The 13,989-nt window shown below is 43.1% G+C and overlaps 1 protein-coding gene across 3 annotated transcripts in view; it reads right to left on the bottom strand.

Moving 5' to 3' along the window:
* Positions 1–282: 282 nt before the first annotated feature.
* abr (ABR activator of RhoGEF and GTPase) overlaps positions 283–13,989 on the bottom strand; it is a 124,075-nt gene continuing 110,368 nt past the window's right edge. For all 3 annotated transcript variants that reach the window (XM_085469842.1, XM_085469843.1, XM_085469844.1), the window contains exons 17-23: positions 6,217–6,276; positions 5,698–5,807; positions 5,331–5,470; positions 3,546–3,680; positions 3,284–3,389; positions 2,969–3,122; positions 283–1,925 (exon numbers count right to left, since the gene is read on the bottom strand). In XM_085469842.1, coding sequence (XP_085325968.1) covers positions 1,836–1,925; positions 2,969–3,122; positions 3,284–3,389; positions 3,546–3,680; positions 5,331–5,470; positions 5,698–5,807; positions 6,217–6,276 — 795 coding nt within the window. In that variant the 3' untranslated portion in view covers positions 283–1,835. The remainder of the gene's footprint in view (positions 1,926–2,968; positions 3,123–3,283; positions 3,390–3,545; positions 3,681–5,330; positions 5,471–5,697; positions 5,808–6,216; positions 6,277–13,989) is intronic.

Genomic DNA, 13,989 nt, shown 5'->3' with positions numbered 1-13,989 from the left:
CATGTACTGATAGAGAACTATTCCTGAGAGCTGAGAGCACCGATGTGGCTGATTCAGGTCAGTGTTACGGTACAGTGATGCAGAATGAAGTCACAGCTCACACAGAGTCTGGGAAAGGCAAGCGTCAGTGTTTTTGTCCCGTGCCTGATATTACCATCATTTTACCATGTGACAGTTTGACATGAAAACATTATGATGCCATATCCAAAAGATAATTTTGAGTTACTGCAGTTGCAGGAAGCTGGTGCTAAAGCAGACCTGTAAGCAGAGACGGACACAAGGTGAGAGTGTTTTGATAAGTTTTATTTTACTAAAAAAAAAAAAATGGGGAGAAAGTTCACATTAACATTTAGCCTCAATATTACAGTATATTGAAATTCTTCTCAAAGGAAGTAAAATACAACATTTTATTTTCTTTTAACCTTATATTAAAAATATCAAATAGTACTCATCTAGCAGTGCTTGCAGTATTTTAAGATATGCTGCAGGCTTGATAGCAGAAAGGTTGGCTTTATACAGAGCACAGAGGGTTTTCTTTTATGCAGTTATGTATTTATTTACTTTTTTTTCTTTGCTTTGCAGAGACAGCCTACCTTTTTGTTATCTGGCCTAGTTTGATTGACAAGCTGAACATGCAATGAGGGCAACTACACAAAATCATCCTACAGATTATACCGGTGCAGTAAGACACTTGGAACAGGCTTGCAATGCAACAACAAAAAAACAAACAAACCAAAAAAGCTAAATGTTCCATTCGTTGTGTTCTGTCCAAACAACCGTCATGTCACAGGGTGCCCTCGCTCCTCTACAAAGTGATCTGAAATGAATTCTGGGTGTATTTTCAGTACAGCTTACCAACCATGGACATGGTGAATAAGAAAAGTAGACTAAAAAATAACATCACTACCTGAATAAACTTCAAAAAAACACACTCCTTAGAGCATTTCTCTAGTTGCACAGAACTGTACAGGCACACGTATTATATATATTTAAAATAAATAGGGCTAATTTGGCCGAGACTCAGTGAGGAGGGCACTTCTCTCTTGCTTGTCAGTACAGAGAGAGGGAAAAGAAAAATTCCAGCCATTTACTGGGACGGCCGTTTTCTATAATTCTTGTGTTCCCTTAAACACACAAGTACACACACACGTCATGTACATCCACACTGTCATTCAGACACATTGGCCTCCTCCTACCCCCCCCCCCCCCCCCCCCCCCACACACACACAGAAAGCCCAGGGAAGGAAACAAAAATCAGGTGCTAAACATTATTCCAAAACATGTAAATGCCTTTATTTGTGGAATGCCTCTGACCAAGAAAACAAAAACAGAAAGTAGAGTTTGAGTCGACTGGTTTTTCAAATCATCAAACCAGAACTTGGCAAAGGGATGACAACACCCCACACGCCGAGGCATGATCCTGTGCCACTGCGCCAGGCTGTGGCCTCCAGACCCTTGTCCCCTCCCATTTTCCCCACAGTGGTCCCATAACTCCCTGTCTTCTTGCCAGTGGGAAGCGGCTGGGCTCTCCTCACGTTTACAGGACACGACACATGACTATTAAGACGCCCCGGAAATCTCCTTCACGTGCCCGGCTCCATCTCCTCACAGGACTGGGTGTGGTAGGGTCGGGTGGATGTGGGGTTTAAACGGAAGGGAGATGTGGAAGGGGAGGGCTGGGGGATTGGGGGGCTGTACAGTTGAGACGAGCTGCCTGCTGTGGGCGAGGGAGAGCTGAGGCAGGATTACTGACTGCTGGGGACCAATGTTTGTATGGAGTCTCTCTCTCTCACTCTTTCGTCTCCAGGTGAAGCCCTGTGGGAGGTGGCCGGGGATTAAACATCGGTGGAGAAGTAGAGTGTGTTTCGCTTCAGCTCAGCATAGGAGATGGGAGGATGCTGCAGGTAGTAGAGCAGCACCTGGACCTAAGAGAGGAGAAAACAAGGCTGTATGAGTACAGCTTCTGCTGGAACAATTTGCGCTTGGATGAGGGTGAAAATGATCATTCTGGATTTTGTGACAGAAACATTACAACCAACATTTTTTTTTATATGGAAGCAGATATGGCTCATGAGCTGGCTGCTGTGATGTGCTTTGCTTTAAAATATCTGAATTTTTACATTTATTTTTACATTTTTACAATTTACAGGGCAGACAAATTGCTGCTGACCTAAAATGAGTAAGGGAAGGTTGTGGCAGTAAGCCATGGACGGAAAGTCACCTTTGACCATTATTAAAAAGAAAATCAGCTTCATAAACATAGATGAATCAATCAATCTAATGTTCTTCCTCTCTCTGCTCCACAAATTCCCCTTAATCTCCGCTTTAATAACCAGTTTTATCATAAGGGCACATGTCTGGTTAACGCTGTCGCAGCTCATCAGGAAAATCACCTCCTAGCGAGAATGTTGCCACTTTGCTAGGTGGAGGGTCTCTAATTAAAAAAACAAAATAAAAAAATACAAAGGAATCCATCACTAATTCACCCAGATTATACTTAGATTACATGCAGGATGAAGCACTGGCCTCATCTGTCTGACGTGTTGTATTCTTAATGCAGTAAACATTTAGACTTTAAATAAGCCTCAGTGCAAACACTGGGCTTCACTGTAATGGACAGATGGGACCGTGCATGTGCACTCTGCCCCCATTTATGATGATTTACTCTGGATGTTGTTTATTCTGCCAAGCGGAGCTATTTGTGAACAGGAAACACATCTCTTTGCAGAGATGAATGGATAGCCTGCAGTCTAAATACAGCTGGGGTGGGGTGGGTGGGGGTCAGTGACATTGGTCACTGGGTGATGTGGGAGTGAAATTCATCTGCAGATCACAAGCAGCAGCTGTGATACGCACATACGCACCAATTTAACATCGACCTCTTGTACCTGCTAGGCCAATTGATTTTTTTTTTATCTCAATTAACAAAATGCAGCTTTGTATTCAACTTTCAAAAACATCCATGCACCTGTGCCATGACGTCATGTGACCAGATGTCAGAAGCGGAGGTGATGTGCTGTCCCTTCGCGCTCTCTGACTCTGAGGGCCTGAGCAGAGTGGGGCCGAACACGGTGGCCAGGTTATGAAGGGACATCTTGTTGATGGGCTCCTTCTCAGCCACCCTGCAGAAACAACAACCAACAAGCACCGTTAGATTCTCTGTGATGAGCTTAGTCTTATATATAAAGGTGACTGGAACAGGTTAAACATTTTTGTAAAGAAAAAAGCGAATAAGCACGATTAAAGAATAACAAAAAGTGTGTGTATTTGCGTGTCTGTGTACCGTTTGAGGTGCTCCAGCAGCGTGAGGAAGGTCATGATGTTGGGGTCAGGCAGCGAGCGCAGGAGGTGCATCATGCAGTTCTCCTTGGCTGCTGGGTCTGAGAGAGCTGTGAGAGAGGGAGGAAGAAGATGTCAGATTCAATTATGGCAAGACAGCTTTCTAACAGTCCTCATCTTCTCCAGTTGGTCAACTGTAACTCACTTTGGCAAAAGTCTAAACACACACACTTCCTGGAATGAATGTAAGAGCTCAAAGGTCGCACCTATGCCCTCCATGAAGGCGGGATAGAGGCGGTCAGTGAGGAGAGGCTCCGGCAGCTCCCTGAAGTACAGCTTCAGCGTTCCTGCAATGGCGTTGATGTCCATGTCGCTCAGCATCACCAGGATATCTTTGGTATCTGTAAATCAGACACAAACACTTATCACATTATTCAAGTTTTACACTTGATCTCTGCTTCCTCTGTCTCCAGGACTGAGGTGACCCCGCATGCATTGGTGTTTGACTTTTGTTTATCACATCAGAGTGGATGCTAGGCCCTGCTCAGTCACATCTCAGCGAAGTAAAAGCAGCTGTGACCACAAAGACTCTTATGCAACAGGAGACCTTGAACACGATACAGCTGCTGCTCCTCATCTGTCCTGGATTGCCTGACTGTCAGTTTTCACTAATCCCTCATCTAGAGTGCTAAAGCAAAGACCTCAGTTACTAAAAACCCGGCTGCAGAATTTTTTTACATCTAAAAGCAGCATAAGGTGCTACGTTTTTTGGAAATTACTGAGAAAAAAATGGGGTATGGTGGGATTGTAATGCGGGGGCAGCCGGTTTTGTGTTAAACCTATCGCCTTACTGACTCTCACATGACCCAAGTTCAGGACACATACAATAAAAGCCAAATGATGATTTATTTTTTTGCTGTGTGGATCATTTTATAATGTTTGCCAGTAACATCTGTAACCTGGTTGTTCATACGTGATTCCTGCTGAACAGAGTGAGCGAATTAATCGCTGTGCTGGAAAACAGAGTGAGCCCTGCAGAGTGTCCTCATACAGTCTGTCTGCGGTTTCCTGTCAGTTTCAGCTGTTCGCTGCAGTGAGACCAGTGTTTTTGACAATGTGCAGAGTGCACTGGGCGTCTCACAGATTTTTAAAAGCAAAGTGCAAGAACACAGACAGATGACTCATGTGTTCTGCTGAAAATCAGTATAAGACTTCACTGATACTGAACTATTGTTCTTGTGTCTGTATCTGACCAGCTTCAGAGGAATGTTTTTTTCTTTGTTAAGCCACTTCACACCAATCTGTGAATCACTCAAGCATAAAAAAGGCATCTAACTCAGGGGATGAACCATTGTTGTGTCTACACATAACAGACAACTTAGCAAAGAGTTTATTTTATCTTTGGATCTTTAGGTACTTTGTTGCTAGCTGCATTTGGCAAAACACAATTTGCCCCCATTTCTTTAGTTAATCCATCTACTGTTCACTGAAGCTTCATCAGAAATGGTCTAAGTAGAAGGATGACTGTTGCTGAGGTATGCCAGATTACACAAGAACTGAACTGAAAGTCAGCAGCAACATCTTTAGGACGATGCAATACTATCAGTCATAGACTGGCCTCCCTAGATTGTGGATCTCGACATTACTGAAGCAATGTGGGATCATCCTGTCAGAGAACATCCAAAGAAGAGCTTTGAGTGTCCTTCAAGAAGCCTCTTCCTACTGTTCCTGGGACTTCTTAGAGAAATTACAAAAAGGCAGCTTAAAGTAAGAAAGTTCAGGCTCACATGACGAATTATACAAACTCTGTATTTAGCTGTATCTTTGCCTCTCAATAAATTATTGCTATTTGGAATTTTCCTAGAGCAAAAGAAATGAACTGTGGCTCATGACTTTTGCACAGTAGTGTATAAATCTAAATGCCATTGCACATATTCTGCATCACAGAATCACCTCTACTGCAAAGAGAAAGAACAATAAACAATATTGTCGTGCAGTAAAGACGATGGGAGGAAGAGCGTGTCACACAGAGACAGTGAATGGAGTCTTACTGGTATCGAATGCTGATTTGAGGGCCTGGATATCAGTGGCCACCCCTGAGATCCTGTAGATTCCCACTTCATCGATCCCTCTCTTCTCCACCTCCTCAATGCACTGACGGACTATGTAAGGCACCTTGGAGCGCTCGCGCCTGTGGACACACACAGCAGTTATTTTCTGATGACTGAACTGGGCTTGCACATCTTCATCACAGGCGCCATGAAAACAGTTGTTTCTTTTCATGAGACGGGAACTTTTCTCATCATCTCACATACACATCAATGAATGCCTATTCATGAAACTTTCAATGTCTCATTCTATCATTTAGACACATGAGCTCTGAGCCCTTTTCAGTCTCAACAACAGGAACAAGCTTACTTTGTAACAACGTTGATTTTGACTCCAAACACGCCACTCTGTCTTTTGGACGGCGTTCTCTTTAAGCTGAGGTCTCGACTTGTAAACTTCATGGAGAATTCCACTTTAATCTGAGGAGGAACAAACAACATTAAGAAGGCAAAACTGAAACTCTGGGATTGTTACGAGTCACTTTGTGTGCGATGACTAACATCTGTTTTTTTATTAATTTTATTTCTATGTCTGGTTTCTGCTATCTTATTACTAAGTTTATATTTGTATTGTACAGCACTTTGGTCTATTTATAAATAAATGATGATGATGATGATGATCTTTAAGCTAATCATTTTAATATATGGAGAAAAAACCTAAAATAAAAGAAAAATTTGTGGAAAAAAGTTTATGGAAAAAAAAATAAATCAAGATTTCCTTTGTATATATTTAGTTATTCTATTCAAAATTCTGTCTGTACAAATCTCCGACCTTGAAGGCTTTATTTACTGGACGAGTCCAAGCTAAAAGTCCCTCTCAGATACTTACCCCATTCATCTCTATGACATCCATGTGCCAGTTCTTGGACTGCACAGTCTGAGGATCCAGCTGAAAGACACAACACAGACAGAAACATGGTTGTTAACATTTTTGAGAAGCCTAAATAAGGACATGACTAAATTCATACTGGGATTTTCCCAGGAACAGAAAAATTGCTTAATCACATCATCAGTGAGCCGTCGCTCCCTTGGACAACTCGACATTTCTCAATACAACACACAGAAAGGAAGAAAAAAAAAAAGCCTGGCAACAGTATCTGTACATTTCTTCGAAACCTGCTCACTTAATTCCAGCGTACCCACGGTGGGTGTTGTGACCAAACCGGACTTTGCCACCAGGGAAATTCTTTTCCCACATAAATCCTCAGGAATGTTTGTTCTTGTAGTACGGAGATAGAGTCTGCTTTTATGCTTTAATCTGTCTCTAAATAAAACCTGAGAAAGCCTTAAATTTCCATTCTAAAACAGAAAGTGGTGAAGCAAAAGTAACCGTCCTCGTGTGTTTGACAGAGAAATGCCGATTTAACCTCTTTACATTTCACTAAAGAAGAATCCCAGTAAGACATTCAAGTATGATCTGACACCTTTGGGGTTTTGTAGCTACAGAGAATTAAAACATAATTAAAACAACTGAAAAATATCTCCAAAATTATAACCACATGGAGCTCAACGTTCGGTTTTAGTGGAGGATAAAATAAGGAAACTGGAGACATGACTGCACTACCCGAAGCCCAGGCAAAGTAATGCTTGTAACCCCGGGCTCTAACGTAGACGCTGGACAATAAACTGAAGGCAGTAAGTTTATCGTCCCACAACTTTTTCGCTTCTGCTGCCCTTGTACGTCTTCAGCAGTCTCTCAGGCGTCGAACGAGGGCTCCAGATTAACTGAGACACTTCTCCTCGTTCACCGCACATATTCTCAAAGCGTGGCTCTCACGTCTCTCAGTGAGGCAGCACAGACAGCTTGTTGTTGTTTTAAGTCTCCTGGAGTCTGCTCCCGCTGTGCGAGGCCACAACAGCTAATGCCTTTTTTATAGTTTCAGCATCTGCACTACTCAGTTATGTCATCGCAACCCTGCACAGCGATGTGCTTAACGTAGAGGAAAATTACTCTTGCTGGGTGAGCGCAGGGGTAGCACGCTCCTCTTATTGTCGGGATTAAAAGTTTTTAGTGAGTGTATTTCATTACCTCGTAAAAAGGCCATTTGGCACCGGTTTCACGCATTCCTATTATCGCTAAAGCCTGTTTTCCCAGCAGTGTTTGGGCTTCAGACGAAGGACAGGTAATCACTGCAATCGGGGCTTTACACAGCAACTGCCGAGAAGGGAACCGGGCAAAGATCCAAGGCTCACTGATGACGCCTCTTTAAGCCCCCCTGGAGTAAACTAATTGAAAAAAATAAAAATAAATATCCTACCCATTTCCTCCTTATTACTCTGCTCATTTCTAAAAATCCTAATTAAAAATGAATGTACTCAAATAGGGTTGTAAAAACAAAAAGGGTCCATTACAGCCATTTGTATACTCAGTGACCCTGTCCAAGCCTGTATCCACAACTGGGCCGTTTATTAAAAAATAGCTGAGAGGAACTTGCTCCCCCACTCGCCTGCTTCCCTGAGAAATGAGTTTGAGAGGAGGCCTGCATGAAGCAAGCTTTCATTTACTTTATAGTATTTCATTCAGAATAAAGCACAAAATGTCAGCAGGAGGGATTGCACTGCAAGACGCGGTTTGTGACTTAGCGGAGGATGAGTTCAGTCAGCTGGTCTAACAGCAGAGGGAGGATTTAAGGTTTTATTCCGAGTGACAGCTCGCAGTCAGGGAACCTTCAGGAAGATGGCAGGAGGTAACAGAGCTGAGACTTGATATGAGAGACGTAAAGAAGAAAAAAGACGTTTGCTCCCATATAAAAGAACCCAGCTTTTATATGGGAGCAAGTGTGCGCACCGAGTATGAGGTACAGCCGGTTTACTTCCATCCGGCCGTATATGTGCACGTCCCACTAACTCTGTACTCTGTGTGCTTAAACACACTAACCCTCATTTATCTGCTCTCCTGCATGTTTGAGCGTATTGAAATGAACATAACGGGAAGCATGCGGCCGCCGTGTGATTCGGTCCATTTGCAGAAACCTACAGAAAAGTCACGGTTGATTTGAGTATCCTTTTTCCTGCATGTTGCTGGACTCTAGGTCAGTCATGCAGAATACAGGCTTTGATATCATGACTAAGAGTCTCCAAATAAAGAAGCAGGCAGACATGAGCCGGGACGTACATGCAGTTTGAACAGAGTACAGGCTGTGCTCTACTCAGACTGATCTACAAGATCAAAGCTGATAAGTCATTCTTTTGTGCTACTAAATGGTTTCTTTTACACCGACAGGGCAGAATGTGGTTATCAGTCACACAGTATTACTCAGACTTGTACTCTGGATTTCAGTTTTACATTTCAAGAAAAAAAAATAAAATCTTGTTCCCGCCCAGTTTTGAACCGGGGACCTTTTGCGTGTTAGGCGAACGTGATAATGACTACACTACGGGAACTAACTGAGAGCCCTCCCCCCTCCCCTCTGGAAATATAATCCCGCCCTCCACCCTGCTGTGGATCTGAGACTGACAGCAACAACACAGGGGCAATCAAGGGTCTGCATCCCCTATGGAGCTGCACAAGCCTCAACACATGCAGCGCTACAAAGAATCTTGATGCATCGGTGTACATCATCCACGATGTTCTCTGTGCACAGGGATCCCTCTTTCCTGTCCACAGGAACACTATACATGAAAGCATTTTCATCTGACAAGCGTGACCGATGCGGGTCTGTGAAAGGACAGTTGTTTGCAAAACTACGTTTCAGTTAAGTGCAAAAAGAAAATCTTGCTCAGATGTGCAAATTTGTCACCAATATGAACATTTAGTATCACATGCTGCTCAGATTTAGTACAACTAAAGAGCAGTGTTTGGACACTTGTTTGTTTTGTGTGATTATAAATTTATGTAAAAGCAAGAGCTGAATAATGCAGACCAAAGAGAAGGAAAACAGCGGCAGAAGCCTGAACCAAACAGTCAGGTACAAAGTGATGTGTAAAGCCAAACTAATGAAATCTCTATAGACTTAATTAGCTTATTGTTGCTGTGCTTGGAGAGGTAATGCGTGCTGGCGACAACACAGCAAAAAGCATAACTTGATCTTTTGATATGCTAAATTAATGAATCGCTGTTTAATTTGTCCTTTGTGTTTCATCACACTTTTTCACCACTGCTTCTCTGCCTGATTAAATATTCATTCAGCTGCAGAAAGCTTTTTATTAGTCCTTTAATTAGAACGTGGTGCTAACTGCGCGGCTCCTTGGATTTAGCAGGATTACAGGAACCGTGTGCACAGTGACTGAACCTTCATTTCATTTTTTTTTCTTTTTAATTTCCAGCTAACACATCCTGCAGCAGCAAAGTTGCTCCTGCTCCATAAGCAACAGGACTATTTTTGGATTCTTGAACCATAATGTTTATATGACTCTTTACTCAACAGCTGCTGATGTCAACGAGGCCATGGGAGGTCTTTGACTCGGTTGCCATGTTGCCTTCTGCCCTCTCTTCCTAGTTTGGGCCAATCGGCAGGGATTTTCAACTGAATGAGAGTTGTGATTTGCAGACTAGTCTTTTATCTCTGCCAGCAGTGTGTGATTCTCATCCAGCCCCTGTAAGCAGCGACACACAGATGAGTACTACACTTACGCAACACCATCCTTGCCTGCAGCAGAGCGGAGCACTGATACTGAAACGCAGAAAAACATAAAGGGGTGAAATATTCCTTTAATATTCAGAGTCAAAAACAAACACCTCCTTTATTTTCCTTAAAATACCCATATGATCAGTTTTTTATGATTTCTTCATTGTGCTGCAGCATGAACGTGCTCAGGAAAAGACCGAAATCTCTTCAAATTCACGTGATTTCAGGAACTTTGTTATTGACCAGTGTCATCTCTCGTTTCCACATGGAGGAGAGACACAGTCAAAGACTACTTTGTTTCATTTACTTTGACATTTTATCATTTAAATGCACCGTTCCCACCATCCAAAGTCTGTCAACTGTAGCCATGGCAACTAACCTCCCAGCTAATGTGAAAAAAAGAACTGGAGTAAGATTCAACTGAGCAACTATGCGAGTTTGTTTTCCTGATTATTTAGTAACTTTTCATCGCATTACTTTTGCTGCTCAGGCTCACAGCATGTGCTTTATGTTTACCAGCAGTGACAAATACACTTTTAGTGACCATATCTTTATAGATACCTGCATGCAAGGGGCAAAAATAAAGTGCACAACACTACTGTGTTTAATAGCACATCCCCAAAATCTCACTCCGTAATTAGATGATTAATGCCTTTGTGTCACTGTAAGGAGATTAAAGGCTATTTGCATGCTGGCTGCTGCACAGCCAGAAGCAAGGGGGTCACTGTGGGCATCAACCTGAGAATGCTTTACTGACCTGCCACTCCCCTCCTGGAGCCCATTAACCAATCACAGATCTTGCACACAGGGGGGGATGAATTGGGGCCAATAAAGGGCCATGCCCTCCGGTGGAGACAGGAGGAGATTTATGTGGCCTATATAAAAAGGCCATTAGGGGAGTAGATGGCATTTTAGGCACACAGAAAGGATGAAATGCTAATATCTCGTCTGCACCAATCAACATACTAAAATGGAGAGTATAATTTCCATATGGGAGCTGAAATGCTGCAAGGGTAAGAGGTAGGATGAGCGAGTGGGAGGGAAGATGATAATGGTCGGATGCGATTCTCCTCGATGGCTTAGTCTGCATTGTTCTCTGCACTAAGCTGGCTAAAAGTCCACAAAAAGGAGGGAAAAACAGAACACAACGCAAAAGCTACAACCCCACATCCCAGCCTCAAGGCTATTTGCTCCTTTGTTGCGACACATCAAATATATTGTGTCTAGTTCTACACCAATTAGCGTTTTCCAGCCAGCTTTCCATCTCATCACACTGTGTCTTAATTAGGCGCTGCTTCCAGCTCACGTAGGGAGCACAATTCCCTGGTGTACTTCCGTGCCCTCACCTATCCTTTTCATTCCTCTAAACACCCAGTAAATAACATGATGCATGCCACAGATGCACAGACAGAAACAAGACGCACTATGCCCTAAAGTCTGCTTTTCCTGGCCCCAACAATTATGATTCAAATTTCTAAACGCATATCTGCATGATTTAATTTTAAAAGCATGCACAACAGAGTGCACACACACACTGCTTAACCAAAAACTAAGAATGAACCCTTTACAGAAAACAGAACTATTCAAAAAATCCATGCGTGCCTCCGCTGTGTTATGGTTTTAGATAATATCAGTGGATAGTTAAACATCATCGAGAGCAATCCCCAGCATGTTGCAATGAAACACATGACCGAGGGAAAGAAAGGGGGGGACTGTAGAAAGACTGATAGGATCAAAAGGCAACCAAGCTTGGAAAAATGACAACACAAGCTCACTCAAAAAAAAAAAAAAGAAAGAAAAAGTGACAAGAATTAAAGGATGAACCTTACAGAGCAGATGGGTGAACAGGGATTTCGGCACGGTGTGAGTGCAGGGTGGCAAGATACCAAAAAGACTTATTGCCAAAGCTGAGAAATTTGGACAGCAGTGAGACAAAGGGACTTCCTCCTCTAATGCCTTGACATTAACACGGTGGTACCTGTGTACAGAGAAATAATGTATGTAATCACTGTTTTATTCCGCTCAGTATAAAAGAGTGGTCAGCTTTCCTCAGGCTCGTGCTGAATAATGGAAAACATGGAAGCAAAGGTCAGCCTAAATCTGACTCTTTGTTATGAACACGGTTATGATGCACACAAATTACAGCTCAAAACGCTGTTGATGCTGAAGAAGAGGAGGGCTGTGCAAGAACGTGGTCACCCCCTCCAGATAAATAAATACCTAAAAATTCCTCAGCTTATGTCTGCATTACTCTGTTTCAGCTGTGTGTGCAGAGGTGTGCACTGAATCACAGAACCTTTGCTGCTCAGCCAAAAGAGTCACAAACCAGAAACTGCATTTAAACAACGTCGCAACACCACGAAAGGCCAGTTGCAGACACTACAAAGAAAGGGATAATAACTGGCTGCATACCAAAACGACATCATGCAAACATTCCAGATGTGTGTCTCAGAGACAATATGGAGTAATGTGACACTTAATAAACAGAAGAAGAAAAAATCGTTGCTTTAAATGCCAAAGAGGCGTCATTATCACAACTGAACAGCAGAGGGAGCCATTCTGATCGTCAAACAACATGACAAGCTGCCTTTTAGTCATCACTAGTAGCTTTTTTTTAATTTTATTTTTTTAAAGGAGAAAAAAAGGCTTGTGGATATGAAGACTGATGGAGAGGAGAGGGCAGGGAGCAGGAAATTATTATTTCATATTATTAAACAGAGTGCTTTTAGAGCGATCGTGAATTCCTATCTTAATTAAATCGTCGCACAGTCCCGTTTCATGTCGGTACCATTTTTTCAAATATTAACATCTTCTCACAAGTTATTCACAAGTGAGTGTAACCGATCCTGTATCAAACTCCAGTGCAATTCAGGATTAATCAAGAATATTCAATACTTTTTAAAGCTCAAATATTAAAGTTAGTAATAGAGATGCAGATTCTACCAGGGTAAAAAAGGGAAATAAACCCATATCCTTATTTCTGGGTCACAGTTTAGCCATCACTGCCATCACTAGCTACATTCAGTCATCTGACCTTTCAGAACAGAACAATAGTCAACTCAGAAATAAAGACACCCATTAAGAGAGCACACGCACACAGAAAGGGATGAACTGAGGATAAAAGAGAGGGAGAACCAACAGATGGAAGTGACACAGTGATATATAGAGGATGAAAAAAAGATTAAAGAGCAAAAACCACAGCTTGTGTGTGTGTGTGTGTACATATGTTAACCAGAAACCTTTTGTCTGAGCAGCTTGCTGCGGACGCGGCCCCATAGCTTGGCCCCAGTGTTGCTGTGCCTCTTGTGCACAGGGGTCTGTGGCTGGCTGGACAGATTGTGCTGATTCTGATCCACGCAGCAGTGCTGCTCCAGACGCTCGCACACCGAGTTCAAGTTTACATCCGATACCAAGATCTCCGTCATGCCAAAGCCTGTGAATTCCTCTCCCACCGATGGTGGAGGAAGAACACCGCGGACGATGAAGAGGATGGGAGTACGGATCCCCACGGAAGCTCTTAGTGATCAGTGAGTCGCTTCAGCAATCAAGTTTCAGAAAAAGACTCTGAAATTCACTTCAAAAGAGGAATGAGTGATGAGGAGGAGGAGAAGTAGAGAAAGATGCTGCCATGGTGTCCTTGATAAGCCTGATAGTAGGTCCACGCTGATGCCCCTCTCTGTGAGTTCGCTCCACAGTCAGCTGCCAGCATCTCCTCAGTGTGCGATCTGACTTCCACAACAGCAAGCACACATACAGAGCGACTGAGCGAGAGAGAAAGAGAGAGAGCGCGAGAAGAGGGAGGGAGATGGGGGGTGAATGGGCTCCCGCTGTCAGTGAGCAGCTCTGCTTCTCCAGATGTTGATGGACACACCTCCAAAGAGAGAGAAGGGAGGGGAGGAGGGCACAATAAACAGTCAATGAGAAATGAGGGGGGAGAGAGGGTGAGAGAGAGAGAGAGAAGGAGCAAAGGCTAAATGCTGGACTCTGTTTTGTTCAGTGCTTTGACCCCTTGTCAACCTTTCCCAGAGTTGGCC

Source organism: Copadichromis virginalis, linkage group LG10 (genome assembly GCF_057382275.1).
Source record: "Copadichromis virginalis isolate Kocher_CV1m ecotype Utaka linkage group LG10, C_Virginalis_male_GT1.1, whole genome shotgun sequence".
Classification (NCBI taxonomy): domain Eukaryota; kingdom Metazoa; phylum Chordata; class Actinopteri; order Cichliformes; family Cichlidae; genus Copadichromis; species Copadichromis virginalis.
Note: the sequence above shows the minus strand (reverse complement) of the source record. Positions and strands in the feature narration are given on the sequence as shown.